Genomic DNA, 27,660 nt, shown 5'->3' with positions numbered 1-27,660 from the left:
TATATATATATCCTTTTATTTTCCTAATAAATATCCATATTTATAATTAAATATTATGTGACAAAAAATATGAAATCACTTGATTCATAGCAACAAATATAAAAAGCAACAATAAAAAAAAAAATTAGCAATAATAAATAATTATTACTTTATAATAATGAATTGTTGTGTGTCGTCACGAGCCCTGGGTTGTTTGCGTGATATTTCTTGAAATAAAAGTGTAAATAAAAATAGATATGGCCGATGATAATGGCGATCACGAATCTTCAATTTCGTTGACTCCGCATGCAGAATCAAAAATAAATAGAAGTCGACATGCAAAAGAAAAGTATGAACATTATTCGTTATAGTTTCTATATTTTTTTTTTTACTTATATCATAAGTAACTTCATGTAGTGATTTTGACGAATTGAGTCGTATAATTGATATATGTTTGATATATTGATATATTCTAAACCAAGCTACGTTTTATAATTACGTCTTTTTTACGAGTTTAAATATATAAAAATCTAATAGGCTTTTAAAAAATAATAAATAGTAAGAGAACGATAAGAGAATAATAAACGCTCTGCTAATAAATTTTCTTTGACTTGGTGGGCATTTAAATAATATGACAATTATACAACTTTACAAGTTTATGTTTTACTTTCGCAGGCTGTCTGCCACCAGTTTATCTGCGTACACTTCATATACATTTTTAATTGTCTAGATTTTATAATGATATTTTTGTATAACTTATTTTCAATAATATAAGGTATAAGTGTAAAGGATATTATATACCTTTGGAAAAAGCTTTTAAGTAATATTATAAAAGGAAATATTTTATCACAATTGGATGATGCTATACAAATTTATGAACATTAAAGTGATAACATTTGAATTAAATGACTTCTTTAAAAAACTGTGACAAATTTTAGAGTTTTTTAAACTGTCATATGATTGATATTTCTTTTCTAAATGCTTTTAAAATGTCATTAAAAGAGGAGATTTAAAGAGAGCAGTAAAAATGTATCTAAAGCATACAAGGTGCATATGAGGGTTTAGTTTCCTCTGGAATCCTAAAACTTTATATTTTTGGCTAAATGTTTACAATTTGCTTACGAATCAATTTAAAAATAAGCATTTGAGAAAATAATAATCTTAAATCTTTGAAAAAATATAAAAATGTATCTGTTCCATATAAGACCTTAGGGTTATAATCCCCTCTACGTTTCACAAATTTTATTATTGTCAAAATGCTTATGATTTAAATTACATAGGGTAACAGGGGGAACTAAGCCCTTTTGTTTTCATTAACTTTTGAAATAAATAAATATTAAATTTAAACTGAAAATATTTTTAAGTGATAAACAACAAAAGCTTTAATCAGCAAAATTTAAAGAGTATTTAGTAAAAAAAAAAAAAAATTACAACTTATTCTGACTGAAATTTAAAAAAATTTGGGGAAAATAGAATTAAGCATGTTAAACATAGGAATAATTAAGCCATGGACTGGATCTGTGAGGCTTCTAAGCAAGCCTCTCAGATTCAGTCCATGCTTCAAATCCATCTGGAATTTTTGTAATACTTCATCTGGAGTATTTAATGTGGTACCAAACATCACATAAGTCATTATGTGATGTTTCTTGGCAAACAGTGATATTCGTTAAATAAATAGTTCTGATTCTGAATTAGTTTTTGCTGACAAATTAAAGAATCTAGGTCACATAATTTAAATGTATTTTATTACTATTCATAAAGCAAATATTACTATTTGTTAAATTTGGTTTAATGATACTATACATTTAATGAATAGTACTATTTGTTAAACTTTGTAAAAAATATTCGGTATTCAGCTTTGTTTAACTTTGATTGACAAAGTTATATTTAATACAGGATTAACATTTCAGTAAAAACTTTTATTAACATGTGTCCTGATATCAAAAATTGTATAAAAATTGTGTATATAATATAAATATTAAAATGAAAGTTTAAAAACTAACTTAGAGAGAAAAAACATTTTAACTCCTTTTCAAAATGTTTTTAGCTTTCTTTTTTTTTTATTTATTTATTTGGAAAGATTATTGTAAGTTTTTGATCCAATAAAATGAAATGATTTTTTGCCAAACTCTAGTTTAACTTTGGTATTTCCACCAAAAAGTTGTTATTTTGCATGTTTTGTTTATTTTTTCTCAATTTAAAATAATTCTTAAAATTGCTACATAATTTTTTTCCCAGACATTTGTAAATGATTGTACAGATGTGGATAGTAATAAAATTTTCTACTGTTGTTAAGTTGAAGAACTTTGCAAGAGCTTAGTTGTCCTCACTGTCATCTCTATCTGGAAGATTTTCTGCATTACTAAGTTATTCTGTTTTACATTGGACCACTTTCAGATGGTGTTGCTTAATGCCACAAAACCAGACTCTACTAGGTCAACCATTGATGAGAGGAATTTAATATTGGTTTTTTCTTAACAAATTACTGTATTATGAGCCAAAGAGCCTTTTTATCAACTCCATAATGCTTGGATGCCTGGTTGGCAGACATCTGATTTAACATTTAAGCAACATTAACAATTATTTGTATTTAATATGATTTACTGCAATAGGTCTGCAATAGGCCGAATTAAAATGTTACCAATTAATCCAGGTCAGATCAGGTTCAGGACCATCATGATTACTCTGCTATTGGTATCATGTAACCTTGACTATCTTCACCATGCTCTTCTGCATTGTAAGATGTGCTTTTTGAGGCAAAGGCTAGGTGGTAACAAACTCAGATATAAAAATCCACTGACTTGGGGCTCAAGGTAGACAACTGGATACCTCGTTGCTTTATCGATGGAGGCTGTGCTTTATCGATGAATGAGTCAAGTTCTCTTTAAGCTTAAATTATGCCTAAGTAAACCAAAATAATATACATAAAAAACCACCCCCTTCATGTAACTGTTTTAATATATCTTTTACAAATATTCATGGTCTATGAAACAACCTTCTATGAGTTAAGTATTACCTCTTGCAAAATTCACCATGCTTGCTTTCTCTTAGTGTTTAAATTCCCCAATTCCTTCTTCAGATTTTGGTGTTGATGTATTTTATTTTTTGATTTGCGAAGACTCCAATAGCCACATGCTTGGCTTGCAGTATACATATACATCAATTCACCTATTTGTCAGGAAATCAGGTTTAAATCCATTGACCATTCTTTTGCGTACTTCCGCTTGGCACCTCTTTACTCTTTTGCCTTTCTCGCAAAAGACAAAAGAGTGAAGAGGTGCTAAACATAATTATTCTCACAGTTCTCCTTCTTCCCAAGACTGCATTCTTTTAGATGTAATTTCTGATCAAATTGACTATGCCCTTTCTCTTTATCCATATTGGAATATTGTTGTTATTGGTGACTTTAATCCTCATCACACTGAATGGCCTGTCTCTAATACCACTGACCTTTCTGGCACTAAAGCCTATACCTTCTGCATTTCTTAATGTCTTACTCAGATAATTATTTTTGTGACTTGTTTTCCTAACAACCCAAATCCATTACCTTCACTTCTTGATTTATGTCTTGTTTCTGATCTTAGCTTGTGTTTAGTTTCTCCATTTTTCTCCCTTAGGTGGTTCTGACAAAACAAGTGTTTTTAAATGGCATAAATCTTCTTGCATTAAGCAATAATAATTATAAAAGTGCTGTACTGTAAAGGCTTTTTTTTATGTATAAGTCCTCTCGCTCTACAGCTGACTTGCTAACTGCTGTGACTTAATGATTTTATTTTGCATTAGATGGAAGCAGTGAGGCCAGGGCTATTGCGCTTTACATTTCTAAAGCAACAAAGTTTGGCTTGTTGGTCTTTTCCATAAGTTGGCTTCGTATGGTGTATCTGGGAAAGTTATTGAGATTATCAAATCGTTTCTTTCTTACTACTTTATAAATGCCATCCTCAAAGGCCAACACTCTTCTTTATTTCCAGTAACTCAAGGTTCTATTCTTGGTCCAGGTTTGTTCCTTATCTACATTTACGATCTTTCCGACAACCTTATACCTAAAATAGCTCTTTTTGCTCAATTTTATACTCCTGTCTTGACAAAAAATCTTCTCTTTTCGATTGCTTAGAACAGGCAGTCAATCTTGAATCTGATCTCACTTCTGTAATAGCTTGGGGCTCACAGTGGCTTGTAATTTTTAACTACTGTTATTTAATGCATATAACTATCGCAATACTGTTAACCTCTCATGGGGACCATATATACAATCAATTGCTAAGTTAGCAATTGCTAAGTTAGCATCTGCTAGGATTGCTTCTTACTCTTGATTCTATTTTCTACCTCAGCAAATCTCTTATTCATCGTTTATGGAATACTGTTATCATATTTTGGCTGGTTCTTCTAATTATGCTCTTTCTCTTCTAGATAAGGTCCAAAAACGCATTGAAAATCAAGTTGACCCCAATATCTAAAGTCATTCTCACTTGAGTTGTCAGCAAAATCTTATTTTTTACTGTATCTGTCCCTGCATGCTCTTAAAACTTTTATTCATCTAGGTTTTTCCCTGCACGTTAAGCCTTTAAAACTCTCTCCCATCTTCATGTTTTCCTGACTCCTACAACCTGAAACTTTTCAAGTCTGTCGATCATTTCCTTGCTCTATAACTCTATTCTTTTTTTAGATTTTATTCTTTGTAACAACTATTATTGCTTGTAATTGATTTGTATTACAATTTAGAGATGTACAGAAATTATGCAAGCATTGGAGAAACCCAAAGAAAAAAAACAGCGGTCAACAGCATTTACGCTAATTAGGTTTAGAGAATGTCCTGCACAAGGAATAAATTCAATGTCTGGGTTTTCATTTTTCAGTAGTGTTTGCAAGTCTTTGTATTTTCCTGACATGTTAGATGCATTGTTGTACGACTGACCATGAGCGTCGCTAATGTTTAATCCAAGTTCATCTAGTTTTTTTTGACAGCATCTGCCCACTATGTCCACATAAAGATTTAAACCCAATCTTTCTTCCACAACAGCTTCCTAGCTCACATATTGAATGATTATTTCAAGTTGGTCACAGTGTGCAGTGTCAGTTGATAAGTCAACAGTCAGTGAAAAGAATTTAGCACTGACAATTGCATTACCAATGGAAGCCAGAACTTTTTTTGCCATTAAGAAGACAATTTCCTTATAACTTGTTGATAAAATGCATGAAACATTTCCTCTGCCCTGATTTCCTCGGTTTTCCAAGTGTTTAGCAAGGAATGGGTCAAATTTTGCTAAGAACTCCAAGACCCCGAGTAAAATTTTCATTCCTGAAGTCACCTTCAACAAATTTTGCTAGAACTTCCCTCCAGTAATGCTTTTCATCTTCCAACTGCTGTTTTAAATGAATATCAATTTCTTCTTTATTATGACTTTTCCAAAATAGCACTGGATTGCATTAAAATGCTGCTTGCTTTGTTCGTGTTCATATATAGGACGCAGTCCATGTGCCCAGTCGTTGAACCCATTTATGAAATTGTTGTCTAAATCTTGAAAAAGCAAGCAGATGAAACAAAATATGTTTCCTGTAGATGGTGAATAAATAAGCCTCTCTTTTTCTTAAAAGAAAAATAGAAAAGAGAGCAGCATCTTGTTTTGGTGTTTGTAATATTTTGGGATTTTTCAAAATTTTTGTCTTCAACATTTTGATTAGTGATTTCTTTTATAAAAATCCAGTAGCGTTGTGCTTCTTTCAAATCCTTCCACAATGGTTGGTCAGATTGACATATTGACAAGCCGGACTAAAATAAAAAAGAACGGTGCACCTTAAGTATACAATTAAAAATATTAATACGTTTAACAATATTACTCATAACAATAATAACAATAATATTAATAATAATAATAACAATAATAATAATAATAATAACAATAATAACAGGAATAGAAATAACTTACTCATTCCTCTAAATTCCACAGTATTCTTACATTGCCATATGACACATTTTTTTGCTGCGCTGTTGATTCGGATAACACCGATGCATTGTTCATTGAAGAATTATCTGTTACAAAAGGTAACAGATGATTTAAAAACGAAAGAAGTAAAAAAACTAATATTTTAAAAAATATATAAAATATTTCATTAAATATTTACCAATAAATATAAGTAAATAAAAAAACAAACGAATATCAATTTAAGTGATGTTGTTTGTTCTCAAATAAAAAAAAATCAGATCAATATGTAGTCAACTCACATGTCTTAATAAATAGTTAAACAGTTTGTATTTTACTTGTATCTGTTTATTTCACTTTTTCAAGTAAAAAAAGATAAAAATTGTTCGAACTTTTTTCAATACAGTTCAAAAATGTTAGAATTTTTTTCCGAAGTATTTCAAATTTTTTTCGAATTTTTTTCAAAGTATTCCGAAATTTTCCTGATGTATATCAAACCCAGTTTCAGGTCATTTTTAATGGATTTAAGAGTGTAAAAATTATGCAAAACAGAAAAGTAAATGTATAAAACTTTTTTTAGATTTTATTCTTTGTAACAACTATTATTGCTTGTAATTGATTTGTATTACAATTTACAGATGTACAAATTAAGTTTAACCATCAGAAATATCAATGGAACCACTGTTTGATCGGATCCTCTTGTTTTGTCGTAGTGGAGTGACAGCAGATTGATCTTTTTGGTAGGTCTTGGATTTCCTTTCTGTTTCCTCTTCTGCTGTTTCAGTTGTCAAAGCAGATCGTGCATTCATCTTTCCAATGTTGGTCTTGAGGTAAACAATTTTGTCAACATTTTGGGGATCGAATTTTGTTCTTGAATCAGTGACCACACCGCCTGCATCTGAGAAAACCCTTTCACTAGATGCAGAAGTTAAAGGAATGGCCAAGTATTTTCTTGCAACTTGGGAAAGTAGTAAAATCATTTTTGCATGGGCTTCCCACCACTTTAGGATATCAGTGTTTGAGGAATCGGGACACCTTTGTATGTGTCTAACTCAATTTCAATTTTTGGGTTTCCATCCCTGAACAGAATTTCTTCTCCAGACGTTTCTGCCATTTTTTCAGCTTTGTCAATGTCAAAGTCAGACCCTGTCAGAATAAGGGAAGCATTCCTGATTTGTGACAAAAATTCTTGATGACTTGGATGCTCATTCACCAACCTGCCCTTGAGCCCTTCCAAATCACCATACTTTTTCACCAACGCACCCTTGAGGAAGCGGTGGAGAAAATTTCCCATGGCATGGTTGTGATTCTTTGTTCCACTGTTTGGAAATCGCCTATCCAGCTCACCAGTCAGAATTTGGACTTAATCTTTTGTGGCAGATTGTATGTCTGATTGAGCAATGGAGTTTAGCTTCGTCTGAAGGTTGACCAGTTGGCTGCAGGCACGATGAAGTGTAGGAGTCTTGTAGGAAACAAAAAAGGCCTTGCTGACTTTCCGGAATGAATCCACGATGGGTTGAACTTCTACCAAAAGTAATAACTGACTCTCTGACGGGATGACATCAGCAAATTCACATTTACTGTCTCTCAATTCTCCAAGGACTTCTCTCAACCGAATTACAGAGGTGATCATCATGGATTTCGAGTTTTACCGTCTAGTCAAACAGTCTGTGATGATCTTGACATAAGAAACTAAAAATATAAAAACAAAAAATAAATATTAAGTGTCACAATTATTAGCAGGTGTGAGGAGGAGGAGGGGGTGGACAATACTTCAGTGTTTATGAGATGTGTAATGTTAATTTTTACCAAATACTTTTATTAAATTAAAAGTTTCAATATTAGACCAAAATATTATTAATATTACCTTCATTTTCTTGACACTTTTTTGTTATGTCATTTTGACGATTTGAACTTTTGTGAACCTTTGCAGAGATATCCTGGGCTTGTTTGATTGCCTTGTAAATGTTGTTGTTGTCTTCCTCAGAAGATTGGGACGTCCCATTGTGGCTTGAAGACTTAAAAATTTTCTTTTCGTTGGCTTTTTGCAGCACTACTTTAATCAAGTGATCAGCGCAAAGCAGAGAGTCTGTAATCTCTACTGTTTTCGGAATTGCAGTCTTTATATTAGCTGCCGAATCGTGCACAGCAATCCTTTGAGTGCTGGCTCTGAGAAAAGAAAGGTCTGTTTGCATAACCTTATCCAAAGCTTTGGCTCAGGCTGCAGCTGTATGTTAGCCACTAAATGGCTGGCAAGCAAGAACAAACTTTTTCAGTTCAAAGTTTTTGTTGATGAAATGAAGTGTTGCAGATATGTAAGAATCGTTGCTTCTGCTTGTCCACATGTCTGTCGAAGTCCCAAGGCCTTCACAGTCATTGAGTTCTCTAGCCAACTCCTCAGAATGTATTGCTTTACCTGTCCGTAAAGCAATGGGAGTTTTTGCCTAAAAACTAAAACAGTAATAACCAATTAAATATATATAATGCCAGAGTTTCAATTCAAATTACAATTATCCATGCAAACGTTTTTACAGCAGTACTTTATTTTTGACAGCAGTATGCTGTACTAGGAAAGAATTTTACACACACACACACACACCTTGAAAAATTTGTTGCAGACTTGACCGTCATCCTGGGTTCCCGTTTGGCCGCATACTTTTTGAATCCTTCTGTCTCAACAATGTTGAATGAGAGGGAGCAGCTCACCAACAGCTCAAGTAGGTCGAAATCATAGTCAAGTTGGCGCTTGTCAAAAATTGAAACTTTGGGCTTAAAGTATTTAACAACTTCAAGTTTAAGGAACCATTTTTTAACTTGTGGAGATGTTTTTTTTTCAAGTTGCACAACTAAATATTTCGTTATAATTTATTGAATATTTGCTTAACATTTATATAACTTTGAAAATATAATCTTCGAGAAATTAAAATTCGAATTTCATTACTTCGAAATACTTTGATTGTACTTTAAAAACTAAGTTGAACATTTTAGTAATTACTTTTCACTGGTTTCAACAATATCACAATAAAACTTGAAAAATTCTTAATTAAATTCAATATATATATATAAAAAAAAAATCACTTCAATCAAATGATAAACAAAATTGATACAACGGCTACTAATTTGTAAAAAACACAGCAAATTCAAAGTTCAATAAATACTTCGATTCTCGAAGTTTTTCGAAGTAAAATCTTCATAATGCAGAAGCTTAGCGCTTTAACTAACTGAGCTATCTCGGCTCGAGGGGCTAAACAGAGGTTTGTAGATATTTTAATGCCATTGTCACAGTTGAGAAGTATAGCAGAGTGTTTTGTTTTTTGAGTGAATATATTTGTAATAATAAATACATGACTAATAATTTCTTAAATATATATATGGTTTTTTTAAAAATGTATTTTATCAAAATGTTTTTATTACCTGGGTAACTTAAGACCTTAGACTTTATCTTTTTAAATGTTTCAATATAACATTTTAATAATTTTGTTTAATATTTATTACTTTCACTTTTATTCGTTGGAGGTTAAACATGTTTAGCACGAAAGATAAGATGGTTCTAGAAAGTACGATGATTTTAGTTAAATATGTATGAAATACAGCATAATTCAACTTAAAATTGAATGCTATTAAGTATACCATGGTCATGGGAACCTGGATTTTGGTTTGTTGTTTTACTTTAATAGATAAGTAATGAAGTTATTTTCTTGGAATAGTTAAGAGAACCCCATTTTTTGAAACAGGTTCTTGTAGCAGGATCTGTATAGCCATAAGATAAAACCTTTTGTTGCCATATATAAAACCTATTGTTGAAAATTTATTTATAACTTATATATTACTTGAGGACTCTTAACTACAAGAAGACTCCTTTGGGAGAAATTATTTTGTTACATCTCATGTTAATGTAGCTGATTTATAATAATAAGTTAATTTGCACATAACTTTGCTTACATTACTTTACCTTACTTTACCATATACTTTTCAATTCCATTTTTTTGATGTTGCCTTTTTTTTGTTTTTGTTTAGAATTCATTTTCATAAATTGTTTTGTAAATTTGGTTAAATGCATTTTTTAAAAATAATTTTCATGTCTTAAAAAATCCTGACAGGAAATAAATTTTAGTATAATTTCAAAAAGCTGACCTTAAAAGTCAATGGTTTCACCTTCTTCTGCAGCTGCTAGATCTAATCGTAATCATTTTATTAAGGAATTCTCAGGTGTGTTTTGAGAAAACACTGTATAAAAAAAAATTTATACAGTGTTTTCTCAAAATCTCAAAATTAGGAATTTAGGAGTGCCCTGGGAAAAAAAAAAAAGCTCATTGCATTCTGATATTTTAAAAAAAGTTTAAAGCAACCCTAGCTTGTACCCATGGTTTTCTAACTATATTTATATGAGCAAAGGTTCTACATAATGTTTTTAAATAGTTTAGTATTTTAAAATTTAATAAAATTTAAAATGCTAAATTATTTAAAAAAAAAAAAATAATTTTTTTCTATAAAAGCGTTCTCTAGAACTCTCTTCAATTCTCTCTAAACTATTTAATAAGTGCTTGACTGAATTTTGTTTACATGCTTTCTGGAAAATCACATCTGTTTTTTAAATTTTTAAAAACTCTGGAGACCCCTCCGACTAGTCCAATCAGTATTCCATCCGTTATTAGCAAATTTTTTGAGTCTTTGATCAACAAATTTCTTGATTAAAATAATTTACTGTTAGACAGTCAATTACTGTTAGACCTGTTTATGCATTAATGAAGGCAGCTAAGCTATTGCTCTTGACATATCTAAAGCTTTCGATAAAGTTTGGCATGCTGGTCTTTTCCATAAGATTGTTTCTTATGGTCTATCTGGGAATGATTTTAAGATTATCAAGTCATTTCTTTTTAACTTTTGGTGGACTCAATGAGAGGGCTGCCATTCGTTAATGTAAAAATGTCGACAATATTGCAATAGTTATTTGCAGTAAATAACTGAGTTTTATTAGAGTTAAAATTTACAAGCCCCTGTGAGCCCCAATCTGTTACAGAAGTGAGATCAGATTCAAGATCGGCTGCCTGTTTTAAGCAATTGAATAGAGAAAACTTTTTGTCAAGACAGGATTATAAAGTTGAGTCATCATCAAATTATTTGACTCAAAAAGGGATGTGAAAAATTTGTTTATCAAAGATACTAAGACTTTGCTAATAACAGAAAGAAAACTGATTGGACAATAATTAGAGAGGTCAAAATGTTCACTGGAGTTTTTGAAAATAAGAACAACAGATGCCATTTTCCAGCAGACAAGAAAACAAGACTCAGTCAAGCACTTAGTAATAGTTTAGAGAGAATTGAAGAGAGTTCTGGAAAACAATTTTGTAAGACTATGATAGTGATATTGTCTGGAGCACAAGCCCTGGAAGAGTTTAATTGAGATATAACTTTAGCAACAGAAGCTGGAGTGATTTGAATGTCTAACAATGGGTTAACCTGTTTAATTGGAATAGAAGTAAAAAAATTACGATAAGATTCAATAGTCAAATTAGAAGAAAAGTTCTTTGCAAATAGTTCTGTCTTAACCTAGAGAGAGGTAATTAAATCAGTCCCATGAATGAGGGATAGAATGTTAGACCTACCCTTGTTAATGATGCTGTTGAATATTTTTTAAAAAGTCTCTAGAGCCTAACTTCTGAAATAAGATACAAGATTAGATATATCAACTGCACAAGGTAGTGAAAATCATGGAGTAGAATAAGGTTTGACTTGGAACTGACAAGAAAAAATAAAAGCTTCCATTCATATTTTTCAGCTGAGAGGGAAAAGACATTAGCCCAAGGGCTGTTACGAAGAAAATCGCGAAAAAAATCCCAGTAGTAGTAAGTAGTGTAATGATAGGGTGAGTCTGAAAAGGAAGTACGCCATGATGAACTTTGTAGTAGTACTTTTAATTGAATAATTTAAGACCTAGTGGAAGAATGTGGCTAAAAATTGGTACCTGACCATTTTTGAAAAAAAAATAGTTAAATTTAAATTTTTTGATAGTTATTTTTTTATTTTAAAATGAATTAGGTGATCCTCAGCTATCTTTATAAAAAAGATGGTTTTTGTTTCTTAAAGCATAATAAAGATATGTCATTTTGAAATTTAGACAAAAAATTTCTTTATTTGGCCGCTATTCTTTATTATAGATTTTATAGCGATACTTTTTGCGTAAATAGTTTAAGTTCTAGTAGAGAAATATGGCTGAAAATTTGTACCTGACCATTTTTAAACCTGTTGCAATCCACACCTTTAAAAATGGTCAGGTACAAATTTTCCAACCACACACAGTGCTGCAATCCATTTAATACTCATAACAAAGTTATAAAAGGTATTTATAGTAAACATAATTTTTAGTTTTGTGAAAATGTTGTGCGTTGCAATAATGAAACTATTGGCAGCCAAATTCTATTTTAGCTATATTTAAACTTTTAGCTGACTTCTGAAAGTGCACTATTAAATGCCATACAACTTTAATTTTTGAGCTTTTTTCAATAAAGCAGGTTTTTAATATTTTTTTTTCAAAAAAGTTTGTATTTTAGTTTCTTATTTTTAACACAACATTTGAGCATGTAACCTAAAATTTTAGCATGCAACCAATATTTTGAAATAATACCTAATTAATAAAATAGTAAAAAAAGAAATTATTTTTTCAATGTGTTGTATAGTAAATTATATTTCCATGTATAGTTTTGAAAATATTGATCATAAATATGCAAGTTATTCAAAGCAATATAGTTTTTTATTTTCTTTCAGAGACCTCAACTTTTCCAAAACATCTTATTTCACAATGAGAGTAATGCAACTCCTGAAATAAGTAAAATGCAAATTATGGTAACAAGAAGAAAAAAAAAAAAGAATATTGACATTTTAAAGTTCAAAAATTATTCTAAAATATTATAGCTATAAAATCTATAACAAAGAATAGCGGCCAAATAAAGAAATTTTTTGTCTAAATTTAAAAATGACATATCTTGATTATACTTTAAGAAACCAAAACAATCTTTTTTATAAAGATAGCCTAGGATCACCTGCTTCATTTGAAAAAAAAATCGAATCCATGAGACTTGGGAAACTCCGGGAATTAATGAAAACGCAACCCATGGTAACAGAACAAATATTTGACTGACCATTTTAAAATAAAAAAATAACTATCAAAAAATTTAAATTTTACTATTTTATTTTTATTTTTTAATTCAGCACCCTCAAAAATGGTCAGGTACAAATTTTCAGTTTGTCAAGGTTCGTGTTTCGGAGTTATAGAGTTGAGAGAGGGTTATAACCACAATTAAGTAGCCTCCTCGTCTGTAGTGGCCTTCTCGGCCTTGGTGAGGTAAATTAACAAAAAAAAAGAAGAAAAAAAGTACAACTACAAAATCCATAATGACGGACTTCGTAAAAAAGCGAACGTTTTAGACTGAATTTCAAAACATAACTTTTAAACCATTTGGATTTATGAGCTCAAATTTTGTATTTTTTTTATGTTTTATTAATAGGTACCACTAGTTAAAATTTAAAGAAAACCCAAGGGGTGACTGAAATCACAGTACCACTTTTACATGGAATTACCCCTCAATCCTGTTAAATAACCCAAGTTTCTAACATAGGCCTCTTTATGTGACTGCGGCAATATGCTCGAAAAACATTAACAGGGACACCATCCATGTGCAACATGGTACTGCTAATACTCTGATATTTTGCAGCTGATGATGGAATTAGCCTCTCTGAGAGCCACCACAGAGTTCAGGAAACCTTACATATAGCCGGGACCAGAACCATTAAACTGAGTTTTAGAGCTGTACACTTATTAGGAGATAACAGTAAGAGTTGCATAGCTAATATCACAACCTATAACAAGAGTCAAGAAGATCCAGCATTCATCATCCTAGGCAGAAAACAATGTAACACAGATTTACATCTTCGCAAGCCTAATAGATAAAAGAGGGATTCCACACTGGTTAGCAGAATTATTCTGCTTACCCCTAAAGTCTTTGTCCAGGAGGCCTCCTACAAGATAGTAGCTAGATGCAGTTAACATCTGCCCAAGATAAGTATTTTTATTGAGACACCAACTCTATCCTTTACTCAACTAAAAGCCCCAAGGCATTTTAGTTGATTTTAGTTGGATGCAGTTAATATCTGTCCAAGATGAGCATTTTTATTGAGACACCATCTCTAGCATTTACTAACCAAGTGCCCAAAGACAGGAGATTTTTAAGTCTGAGTTTGTTTCTCCTAGCCTTTGCCTAAAAAAGTACACCATAAAAGGCAGCAGCACGTGGGACAGGTAGTACTGGGTTACACAATACCAGTAGCAGGCGATCCTGAACCTGACCTGACCTGACCTAGAGTAGAGGAAAGGAGCTACTTCCTACAAACAGTACCTTAAAACATTAGGCATGATATTTTGGAAATGCATTAGGAAAAATATTACATCTAACAAAATACTAGAGAATAAGGTGAGCGTAGGTTTTATAGTTGATGAGCTTACACCGCATCAAAACAGATTTAAACATTTGAATAAAACATTGAAACAGAACACATACGTTCATCAAGTAATTAATGATATATATATATATATATATATATATATATATATATATATATATATATATATATATATATATATATATATATATATATTACTATAGGTTAATTATTTAAATATTTTATTAAAATATTTTAAACTCAAGGTCAATTATAATTTTAGTACTAAAGATAGGTACTTGTATAAATAATATTTATTTAATTTAAATTTACAAAAGTTTCATCTCAATCAGTTACTTTGTCGCAAAAAATAAAGTCACAATTTGCAAGTGACATATATTTTTATTGTAAAGTGTTTTTTATAAAAAATGTAACCAATTGAGATGTATTGAGATTTTGATAACTTGTCCACGGCACTTTGGAAGTTTTGACAATTAGTGCTTTTAAAAAAAACGCTAAAGAAACAAAGCAAACTTAAATTAAAATCAATAATCCATAAACTTAAAAGAGAATAAAATTAAAAAAATAATAATTAAACTAAATTAACAAAAATTAGATAAAATAAAATTTTTTTTAAAGAATAACAAAATAAATAGCAGAAAAACCAGAAAAAATTAAAATATTTTTAATGTAAACTTAATTGTAAGCGAAAGTTAAAAAAATTTATCACAGCTCTATCAATCTTTATCATTCCATCCCATGAATAAGTTGGCTAATACAAGGGCGGATCTGTAATGAGGGAAAGAGTCATGAGTATGTCCCCCCCCCCCCCCCTCAGATTTTTTATTTATTTTTTTAGAAATCGATGTTTAAAACGTCAGTAACTTAGGCTATTTAAAAGTGCCATGAATTAAAATTAAAATTTTGTGATGCAAATTTTAAACTTTATTAAAAAGTTAAAATGATACAGGGTGCAACAAATCAACAAACGTGTGCGCATTTGTGAAAAGACAGACAGAAAAACAAAAGGCTTTTTAAATTTTGCTTATGCAAACATAGTTTTTTATTTATAATAAAAATTTTGATTGATAGTTTTTTATTAAAAAAAACACATTTAAATTAAAAAAAACAATTAATTTTGGAGACTTTTAAAAAAAAGTTCCAAAGCATAACTACTTTTTTAAAAAGCGTTACTTTTAAGTAAAATAACTAGAATAAAATATATTTAAGCATTTTTGCATGGTTTTTGCATGCGCTCACAAAAGCATCCAAAATTTTACTTAAAAATGAATGCTTTTGCCAAAACATTCAAAAGAAATCGTGCTTAAACATTTTAATGGCTTTCTTTTATTGAAGAAAGCAATCATAATGTTTAAGCATGGTTTCTTTTATGTAATTAGCAATTACATTAAAAGTTTAAAGCAAATGAAATTTTTTTGAAAAACAAAAATTAATAAATTCACCAAGCATCTTTGATGTATTTAATAACTTAACTAGAATAAAAATTATTTGAAAATAAAACTCCCTTATTTGACATAAATCTCTTAAGTTTATTTATTGACGTGCGCCAATAAATAAAGATACGCAAGTCAATGTTCATTATTTAAAAAAAAAAAAAAGAATGTTGTGCCCCGGGATATTTGGCAGATGCCAAAACAGATAAAACGTAGTTGGCAGATGCGATTATTTCAAGATTATTGTAATGCATTTTTTTTAATAAATAATTTTTTACTAGAAATTATATTTCCATGATAAAACAGTTTGTAATTATTTTTTGATAGCTTCTGTACTCAATTTGCCTTGAACTCTAATCTGAATATTTTTTTCAATGATCGCCTTTTATTACATTGCAATAAAGTACTTAGGAAATTTTGTAATAGTTTAATTAAAATTATGGAGTTAATTAAATTAAAAATTGCATTTGCTTTGTTTTTTTTTTAGCGCATTTTTTAAAAGCGCTTATTGTCAAAGCTTGCAAAGAGTCGTGGCTAAGTTGTCAAAAGAAAGTATTATGTGCGTGGTCATATAAGGTGTGCGACCGCACGCCTCTTACGCGAAGGCCAGAGGTAATTTTAATACCTGGGTATTACCCGGATAATTTTATCAATTAGATGTTACAGCAGCCATTAAATTACTTATGGAGTTTTATAACTTTTATCTTTAAATTACATTTTTCTTTTTTTCAAGTTTTTTGTTGAACTGACACATTAAAATCAATGCATCAAGGGTATCATCTCCCAATCCATTTCTTATTTTCGTGGCGAAAAATTCCATGGCTCAAAAAGCTTGTTATGGCTTCACTGATGTTGGTTCAATAGTTAATAAAGTTTTAAAAAGTTTTTCAAGGTTTTCACAAGTAGCTTCAAATAGAGTCATCTCTTTTTTCAAAAGATCCAATAATATCTACGGTAATAGCTCCATGCTCTGTTTGTTAAATAAATGAAACAAATTCATCCGGAAGAAATTTTTTTTTCATCAAGTGTCTGGAGATTTTAAATATTGTATTAAGTGTATAAGGTCTGGGTTTCTTCTCTCTTGAATTCAGACTTTTTTCTAGAAAAGCGATTTTTCTAGGAAAGCAAGTCTAATTGATGTTTCTTGATCTTTCAGCTACTTAGCAGCAAATTCAGTAAATTTTTCAACAATCAAAAGATCAGCATTTTCCTTGCATAAATATTCTGCAGTCATCTTAATGGGAGCAAGAGCATTGCATAGTTGTTTAATTTTCTCTAGTTCTTTATCCCAAACATCAAATTCTTGATCAAGATGGATCATTGCTACTTTAACTTCTTTGTGTAAAATCTTGTAAAATCACATAAAATCTTTGTAGCATTTTAACAAAGCTATTCCATTGCATTTTACAATCTAAAAATAAAGCCTTTTCTTTTTCAAAGGACTGAGTATTTTGAGGTTGAAGATTGTCATCATTTCTGACTGGGGACTTTCTGAAGACTTTAACAATTTTAAGAATTTTAGCAAAAATTGCACCAATATCAGAAACTAGGTTTTTATCAGTGCTTAATTCATCACATTCCTCTATCGTTTCTTTATAATCCTCTTCCTCTTCAGTTTCGTCATAAATTAAATTATCGTTTATCTTAAGAGGTTTATAAAGTATATTGCAAACACAAAGATGGATTGCATGTGCAAGACAGCCAACTCATGACTGATCTTTTTTCCGAATTTCATCATAACATTTGCACCATCAGTGATTGTTGCTACAATGTTGTTGTGTAAATCTATCTGGAATTCAGACAATCTTGACTTAACAAGTTAAATAGCTTTTTCAGTCTGCATGCTTCTGTTGACACGGATTGTTCCTAGTGACTAAAAACCATTTAAACCATTTAAGTTCAGATTCATAAAAAACAGTTTCCGACTGAGATTCGCTAATAGGAAAACGACCTCCTTCTTCTTTTAAATGTCTTGCTTAATGATGGTGATAGTTTTACCATATTCTGCCATAAATTGATCTCTAATATTTTGAGGACTTTTTGACAAAGCGTAACCATCTGATTTAATTGCCCTTGTAAGCAGAACACTATTTGTAATTTGGTTTAAACTAAGACCATCAACTGCAACCAATTTACTTACCACCTCACCAATAGGTTCAAAGCCTTTCCTAAAGAAAGTATTAATGGAGAAACTTTTGATGGTGTTGATGATTGTTTTTCTGATGACAGAACTTTCTCAAGACAAATTTTAGTTAAAATCTTATGCTTTGCTTGAAGGTGATATACAAGGCTTTTTGTTCCATATGCTTTCAAAACTGCTGAACAAGTTTTGCACATTGCACTATCTTCTGTTTTGCTATACAAAAAATGCTCCCAAACTTGTGATTTTCTTTGAAAAACGATGTCTTTAAAATTGGACATTTTTTAAAAATCTGTTTTCCTCTGTTAAGTATAGTGACAAATAATGACAAACAGTAGCTATATGTTAAATAATAACTATGTATATTTAAAATAATTATTACACTTTTTTAAATAAGAAACCAAGAAAATTAAGTATTCCTAGAAAGTCTCATTTTGAGAAAAGTTATATGTCACTTAATGACATTAAAATATGTGTGTATTTTAAAAGTGTAATGTGATGTAAAAAATGTTGTAAAGAATAATTTTAAAAGTTATACGTCACTTAATGACATTAAAATACATTTATATTTTAAAAGTGTAAAAAATATTATAAGGATTAATTAAAATGTTTATGAGTCACTTAGTTGATTTAGTTGAAAGTTTATTTATTTTTTGTGACAAAGTAACCTATTGAGACAAAACTTTTGTACGTTAAAAATAAAATATAACAAGATAAATCGCAATGTGACAATGATAAAAAAAAACATTTATTGAATTTTAAACTTAATTTAGTTATGAGCAAAAAAGTGTAGCCTTATTCCAATTGTAACCAATTTGAGATGTAACATAACTTTAATATTTTATAAGGGTTCATAAAGTCCTTGAACATATGAAAAAAAGATTTAATAAAGTAGATAGAAAAATTGTAGTTTTTCTTACATTTAAATGAATGAATAAGTTTTAAAGTTTTACAGTCTTGTTACAACATACTCTCAAACAAGTTGACATTTTGATATTCAATTAATAAAAATGGTAATTTGTTTATTCACTACTTTCATAAGTAAAACATAATATTTATTCACTACTTTCATTAGTGAAGCATAATATTTATTCACTACCTTCATAAGTAAAACATAATATTTGTTCACTACCTTCATAAGTAAGACATAGTATTTAGCATTTTTCTATAATTCTGCTTTAATGACCAGATTTTGATAGATAAACAAATAAACAAAGTCATATAGCAAAACAAAATTTTGTTAATAGAATCAAAAGAATTGAAGTAGAAATCAAAAGTATTAAAAACTATAAAAAGGAATCAAATGTTTTATCATCAAGAAATATGTTTAGAAATGTTAGGAAATGATTTATCATCAAGGAATATATTAAGCATTTCAATTTGTGATGACTTTTGATTTGCTTTGATATTGTCACAAAAAACAACAACAACAAAAAAAGCTACAATTTTTATAGTTTTATTCATTTGTACTGTATATTATTTTTGTATATTTGTATTTGCATGTTATTTGAATTAGTGTTTTTAAATTTGAATTAAATTTGAAATAAATCTATTATTTTCTTTATTATTATTATATATAATATTTTATTTAGATTTTCATGCGGATACTTGTTTGGTATTAATATTGAAAAAAAAATTAGAGTTTATGACCTAGTTGAGCTTGATCTTGGTCTATTTGAAAATAATGATGCAACAAATATATTAACTGATGAAATCCAAGTTGAGTTTGCTTGTATTCGATCATCTTTTCCAGTTGGTTTAGATATTATTGGTGTCTTTATAACTCAACCTGAACAAGAGAATATTGAGGTTAATATATAAATTTAACTGAAAAAGTTTTGAATTGGCAATTAGTATTAAGTATGTGAAATAAAAACTTATTTTTAAATTACAAATATTCTTTTAAAAAAAAATTACCATAAATGCAAAAGAAAGTGAAGGTTTTGAACTCTGGAAAAAAAATGCACATGTTCATATCAATACCTTTTCTTTTCCATATCTTAGTTTTCAATACATGATTTTTTTGAAGTCACATGTTGTGAAAATAGTTTTGAAAAATTACAAAAGAAAATCATTTTTTTACTTTTTAGAACAAAAAATATTTTTAAAACAAAGTAACAAAATGTTATTTAATAATTTCACTGTAATATAAAAAGTTTGAGTATAACATCCTCTAATAGCAATGCAAGTTTATTCAAATTTATAAAAACACACAAGTGGTTATATATAACTAACAAAGACACAACTTGATAGAGAATTTTTGTTAGACTTTTTGTCACTAAGTAATGTCAATGATGGCAAAATTTATAAAAAACAATTGCATGATTTAGCTAAAAATTTGTTGAATCATGCCATGGGGTGTTTTTTGTCTAGGTTGCAGCAAAATTTACTTTAATAAATCTTTAATAATAAAGTTAATTAATAAAAACTACAATTACAATATTCTGCTTCAAAATTTTGTTTTCTAATATTTTGTTTATCTGTAAAACAATGATTTAATCATTACTTTCATTTCTGTTTAAATAATCAGATTAAAAATATTGAAAGATTTTAAAAACAAAATACTACACATTAACAATAGTAAACTTAATGCTGTTACTATTATGTTTAGAAGAGTTTCTTAAACACATAGGCATAGATCTATGTATATAAAAACTCTTTATAGAGTTACCAGTTGAGTTCAAGATGTTTCTCCAAAATATTTTTGTAAATGCTTATAACTTTTTATTAAATTTTCATAATTTTCATAAATTTTCAGAAATGATTGTCAGAGAAAGAGAAAAGAGTTGCATATCTGATTAAAGAAATGATTGAATCTTTTGGGCTGTTGCGTTAATAGCAAAGTTGCTAGTTCAATTAAAACAAACCGAGTATCAGCTAAGGTAGTCTATCTAAAGTGTATTAAGGCTGTTATTAGGCAACCAAATCCATATTTAAACTCCTGCACTCTGTAAAATGCAAGGGAAAATTATCACATGTTAATGATCATGATCGTTAGAAGAGGTTGGTGCTTTTGCTGTGATGAAGATAAAGTTTGCACTCTGGTGTATCAAATATGTAATCAAGTCATCACTGGATCTATGTTATTTTAGCAACAAGAGAATGTTACTATACTTTAATAAAAAGTGTCTAGGAAAAACCAAGACCTTTATATTAGCAAATCTTAATTTAAATTGTCTACCAATTTATGAAGGAGAGTTCAATGGAAGTTAATGTAATGTTTCTTAAAAATGTTTGCCATTTAGAAGAGTTTTAGCACTAGTGAAGCTTTTTAGCCCATGGTGGCAGCAATTGGAGAAACTCTGATATATAATTCTCAATTTAACAAGCAAGGAAGAAGTTAATAAATCTTGGATGGTTATATCACAGTAAAAATGCTCATAACTGATCTGCAAATTAGCTAGCATGTAAAAAATTAATAACTCTTCCATAATGCCATATTTAAATAAGAAAATGGCATTATAGAAGTTTGTCCAAACAACACAAACTATGGAAACACAGACATTTAACTTTAACATAAAAATCTTCAAAATGAAAATGGCTGAAAAGCTATGAGAATCAGGTATTACTCAGAAAAAAATTAATTCAAGTATAGAGGAGAATCAGAGAAATTGCGTTTTACTTTTGGATAAAATTTGCATTCTTTTTTCTCCAACTTGATGCTTTTCTGTGTGGAAAAGCAGAAAATTACCTAAGTTTTTAACAAATAGTTTTTTTAGTTAAATTTTTAAATGGTAGACAGTATAAGAAAATCTGTGGTTAACAATTTTTTTACTGTTTTTATCTTTCTACTAGAAATATTTTTCAGTAGATAAAATTATTTTTACCTTTATTTACTCTTACTAAAGTTTTATTAATAAAAATGACAGGCCATGATTTTATTTTTTTGCAAACTCACCTTATGTTGTTTTTTACAACTGTATCACTTCCAAGCATTAACCTGTTTTACGCAGTGACATAATCACTAGAAAAATTACCATACGAGGTTAATGAGCTCCTATCCTTCCTACACTAAAGTGGGATTATATTTTGTATAACCCAATGTGGTTATATAAAGTTTTTTATTTCCTAGATTAGTTAACCATGACCAGTTATTTACCGAAATAACTGATCATGGTTAACTAGCCCTAGGAAAACTTTTTCTCTTTTTAACAATCGGCTAAAAAAAATTTGATTTTATCCGAATTAACGTTCACCAGCCATTGTGAGCCCCATGCTGTAGCAGAAGTGAGATCCTTTTCAAGATTAAATACCCCCTCCAAGCAATCAGAGAGTGTTGGCTTCTTATCAAGACAAGAATAAATGATAGTATCATCAGCAAACAATGCCAACTTTGATGTGAGATTATCTGGAAAATCTTTAATGTAAATTAAACCCTGAAGTTACAGAATATGAAGATGAGTGCTGTCCATCAAGTACAACTTTTATACTATAATTGGAAAGGAAGGATTCAATAATCTTAAATATGTTACCTGATACACTGTAGAAGAAAGCTTATGGAGAAGACCAGCATGCCAAACTTTATCAAAAGCTTTAGAAATGTCAAGAGTGATGGCCTTAACCTCTCCACCTCTATTTAATGTACGATAAAATCTATCGGTTATAACTGTTAGCAAATCAGCTGTAAAGCGAGAAGATCGAAATCCATATTGATGATCAGAAAGTAAGTTATTAGATTCAAGATGAGAGATTATTTGTTAAAATAAAGAGAGATGAGAGAGTGTTTGTTAAAATAAAGATTCAAAAACCTTGCTTATGATAAGAAAAAGACTAATGGGACAGTAGTTAGATGAGTCAGATCGCTCTACAGAGTTTTTGAAAATAGGGATAATAGATACCACTTTCTAGCAAGTTGGAAAAAAGGACTTTGATAAGCACTTGTTAAATAGTTTTGAAGGTATAGACGACAGCCCTGGAGAACATTTCTGCAGAATTATAATAGGTATGTTGTCCGGACAACAAGCTGTAGAAGAGTCTAACCAGGAAATCACTTAGATACAGAAGCTGGAGTGACACGAATGTCAAGCAATCGATCAACCTGTTTATCGGCTATTTCAGATAGAACACAACTAGTGGAATCAAGAGATGATATTGATGAAAAGTTCTTAGCCAACAATTCAGCATTATCTTTAAGTGAGGTGACTAAATTTAAACCATACAAGAGAGGTGAAATAACAGATTTGCCCTTATTATAGATACTGTTAAAGATTCTCCAAAAGTCATGAGAGCCTAATTTTTAACATGAAATACAAGATTTCATGACCTGAGAATAGTGGGCTTTAGCATTAGACAAAATCTTTTTACAATGGTTTCTAGCAATAGTAAATAGACGTCTGTTTTCTGGAGAATTGTTTGGTTGATAGATATGGAAGTATTGGTTTAGATTGGAAATTGCAACAGCACAATGCAAGGAAAACCATGGAGAAGAGTGAGGTTTGACTTAGAATCCTCAAGAGAGAATAAAAGATTCCATGCCAGCCTGAATCCAAGAAGTTAAGTAAGAAGCACATTTGTCAGCAGGAAGATGAAAGTTTTCTACCCAAGGGCCATCACGAAAAAAATCATGGAAAAAGTCCCAGTCAGCTTTAAAGTAGTTGTAAGAGGTATGATGATAGGGGGATTCTGATGATGAAAAGATTTAGATAATAATTTTACAGAGACCAAACCATGATCAGAAGCACCTAAGGGTAAATGTGGAGAAAATGAGCACTGACTAGGATCAGAAACAAAACATAACCCAAGTAAGTAGTAAATGATTTGAATTTTCTGGAAAGCAATTTGGAAACTTGACTACTTGAGTAAGAGATTGAGAAAGGCAAATGTTGTGGCCTTAATGCCTGCGGAGTCACTGGAACTAGAGCCATTCAGTGTGATGAGCATTAAAGTCACCAACAACAATGATATTGGCTGAAAGATAAAGAGAGAGGGCCTTGTCAATTTAATTGGAAATAACATTGAAAATAGTGGAGTCTTGAGATTAAGGAGAGTGATATAGAACAAAGAGAAAGGTGATTGAGTGAAGTGGTGCTAAACTAAAGCACATAAAAAAATAGTCTGTTTCAAACCTAGTTTCCTGACAAATGGGTGAATTCTCACAAATGTAAATGCCTAGGCCAAGCATGTGACTATTGGAGTCTTTACGAGTTAAAGGAATATAACCATCAACACTAAGGTCACAAGAGGAGACAGCCAAACTCAAATTAGTCTCACAAAGAGCAAATAGATCTAGCGAACTTTGCAAGAGATAAGACTCAACAGAAAAAAAGTTACTTCAAAGACCGTGAATATTAGTGAATGATAGGTTTAGAGAACTTGGTGGTGATGATGGTTTTTTGTGTTTTATGGTTTTTGGTACTTTATTCATTTTTAAGTTTGTTCAAAAACTTGACTAAAAGCTGATAATACTCAGTATACTGTTTAATAGTCCAAGTAATTGCCTCATTACTATTAACAAAACCTAAGGTTTGTCTAAAAAAGCGTATCCTACAAGGTAGCAGGAGATGAATCTGGTTGTACTTGGTCAAGCAAATGCCTCAATTCTGTTAATAAACTCTAAGCCATAACAAAGGGCTCCAAATGTGGCTTCAACAATTCACACCAAAAGTACAAACAGGGACATCATTCATGTGCAACATGAGATTGATCTGATATTTTACGGCTATTGATGGAATCAGCCTTTTTGAGACCTACCACAGAATTCGAGAAACTTGACTACCAACCGGCCTCAGAACAATAAAACTGAGTTTTAGAGCTGTACCCTCATTAGGAGATAATAGAATGAATTTCTAGTCATAAAAACAGAGACACAAGCAAAACTCATGCATTAAGTCAAGAAAATCCAGCATTCAACATCCTAAACTGGAAACAATGTATTATAAATACAAAAGAAGGGGTGCGAGGCTGGCAACAGATAGAATCTGTTTACCCCTAAAGTCTTTGCCTCGGAGGCCTTCTACCTGACCTTGCAGACTATTTTAAAAAATTCCAAATTTGCCTGATGACTAAAACTGAAGTTCATTATTTAGGGAGCACACGCCCATCCATCTTCCATTTCTGGCCCTAAGTATGTTGTAATTTCTACCGCTACTTTGCAAAATTTTATTTTGTAACTTTAAAACTTAACTGAAACCTAATGACATTGCTAAAGGTCATTGCTAAGGCTGCAATTAGTTAAAAAATAGTTTACATGTTTTTACACGGGATCATTATATCATAATATGTTATGACTTTTTTGTTTTGTGCTAACAGAAGCAACCCTTTTCCTTTTTAATACAAAACACTAACAAACATTTGAAAAAACATTAGCTTAAAAAAACAGAAACATAAAAGAAACTATTACCCTTTACATTTTTGTCTATTTAATTTCATTATTGATCAAGTATTTTTATAAAAAATTTCAGTAAATAAATTTCATTTTAGTTGTTCGTGCAATCAAAATATGTAAAATAGAATAATTGACAAGGGTTAAGGCATCGCGAATTGCGATATCTGTGAAAATAGCTGGTCTTCAAAGTTTAAGTTTATGGAAAACCACGAAATTTACGGAATAGGCGAATGAACTTTAATTTGTTAGTGAAAATGCTATGAAAAACAAAACAAAACAATAAACTTATGACTACAAAATTAATAACAATAAATTATAGTGTTGTTACTTTTAAAACACTTTTATAAGTTACATTTATAGTTTGTTTGATCAAACAACACATAATCAAGGTATATTAAATAAAAATGATTTAATTAAGTAATTCCAAACTTGAATTAAAGTAGTAATGCATCCAGAAAAAATACAATGGATACTTAAACAATATTAAAAACCTCAGAAACTTTTACGAATACGTATTCTTATAAACTGTTTAGCATTTCTAAACTGTTACTAACGGTCCGGAAAAAACGCGCATTAATTATAAAATCAATCAATGAAAACACTGGTAATTTACTTAATAGGAAAATTTATATTAAAAGGGGGGGGGGGGGCTATAAACTTAAATGTTTTTTTTATTATTTAATCAATTAAATATTAATAAAAGTAAAGATAAAAATAAATGTTTCTAAATATACTTCAATGTAACTAAATAATTAAATGAAACTCTTTAACCCCTTCCTTTGTATTAAGCACCTTAAAGTAGTGCTGACATTTACTGTAAATGTCAGCACTACTCTAAGGTGCTTAATACAAAGGAAGGGGTCAAGGAGTTTCATTTAAATTTAAATTAATCGGTTGAATTAAAAGGTTATATTTAAGATGCGTAGGTTTATTAATGTTTTGTTGCTCTGGTTACTGAATAGCGTAATGTATGTAGGAGTTACCGCGATAAATTTTTAATTGAAAGTAACCATGGCATTAAAAAAACTCCTAAACTAAAGTTTCTATAGTTCACATCTTTTATAATTATTCAATGTGGTCAAAATATTCGAAAATTAACGTTTAAACTCTTTTAAATGTGTTTTGACCTCAGTGTAGTAGTATGAATAATTACTATTTTACCTCTAAGAAACTTCAAGATTATCCTAATTATAATAATAAAAATATGGCGTCTTTATTGTTGTCAAAAAATAAAGATAATCATTGCAAGTTAAGTACAGTTCTAAAATGGGAAAAAGAATTTAATTTGAAGTTTGAGTTAGATGTTAATGGCACTGATGTTGTGAGATTGCGATGTTCGTTGTGCAAACGATATGAAGCTCATATTAAAAACATTAAAACATTTTCTATTGCATGGATTCGCCCCGCAACTCCGTCCATTAAAAAAGACAGTGTAAGAAGTCACTGTAATACTGTTCAACATAAAGAGGCACATCGGATTGATTATCGGAGTAAAATGTGTGCAGATGGTTACAAAAAAAGTGTCGTCAAAAAAATATTAAGTTACGGCTGTTGCGATAGTGCTACAATTGAACAGGAGTTAGTGAATGTGTTGTATTTGCGAGAAGGCAGTCCTTGTGTGAAACTTTTGTCAGTTAAAAATCCTGATAATGGTAATGCTAGTGGTTTAAAAAACTGCCTTAAACAATCATTTGAAAGAGTTGGTATACCTGATATGTCCAAAAAACTTTTAGGGTTAAGCGTGGATGGAGCAAGTGTAAATCTTGGTGTTCACTCGGGTTTAGGAGCTTTATTAAAGCTAGATTCTTCATGGCTTCAAGTAATCCATTGTTTCAACCATCGTCTTGAGCTTGCCTTAAAAGATGCTTTTGAAAAAGTTGCAGCATTTCAAAATTGCGATAACTTCTTGCTAAATTTACATTCTCTTTATGAACAATCTCCAAAACGTTTAAGAGAATTAAAACTTATATCGGAAGCTTGGAAAACATCAATCCCCAAGCCCGCGAAATTGTACGGTACACGTTAGCTTGACCACAAATGGAATGCAATGAATATTGCTTTAGAAAACTATGGAGCATATACTTCGCATTTAGAGTCTCTCAGCCAAACAGACTCACAGCCTTCAAAGCGAGCTGAATTAAAGGGATTTCTTCAAGTGTGGAAAAAAGCCTCTCTTGTGATACATTTGTCTGTTTATTTAGACGTTCTAGCTCCGTTAAGACGCTTAAGTATTGCCTTCCAGCAAGATTTACACGATCCAGTCAAAACAGTCCGCAGGGTGCAGCAATTTAATTTGACAATGGCGAAACTTCGAATTATCTTGAGTAATTCCGTCGACAAAATGTGTACAGAGCAAACTATTTTAACGAATTACAAAAAATTAATTGGCAACGTAGCTGAAAAGGA

At 30.3% G+C, this 27,660-nt stretch overlaps 1 protein-coding gene across 1 annotated transcript in view; it reads left to right on the top strand.

Moving 5' to 3' along the window:
- The first annotated feature begins 182 nt into the window (after nucleotides 1–182).
- Nucleotides 183–27,660, top strand: part of LOC100207064 (ufm1-specific protease 2) — a 43,386-nt gene continuing 15,908 nt past the window's right edge. The window contains exons 1-2 of the mRNA XM_065813369.1: nucleotides 183–328; nucleotides 19,523–19,739. Coding sequence (XP_065669441.1) covers nucleotides 237–328; nucleotides 19,523–19,739 — 309 coding nt within the window. The 5' untranslated portion in view covers nucleotides 183–236. The remainder of the gene's footprint in view (nucleotides 329–19,522; nucleotides 19,740–27,660) is intronic.

Source organism: Hydra vulgaris, chromosome 12 (genome assembly GCF_038396675.1).
Source record: "Hydra vulgaris chromosome 12, alternate assembly HydraT2T_AEP".
NCBI lineage: Eukaryota > Metazoa > Cnidaria > Hydrozoa > Anthoathecata > Hydridae > Hydra > Hydra vulgaris.
Note: the sequence above shows the minus strand (reverse complement) of the source record. Positions and strands in the feature narration are given on the sequence as shown.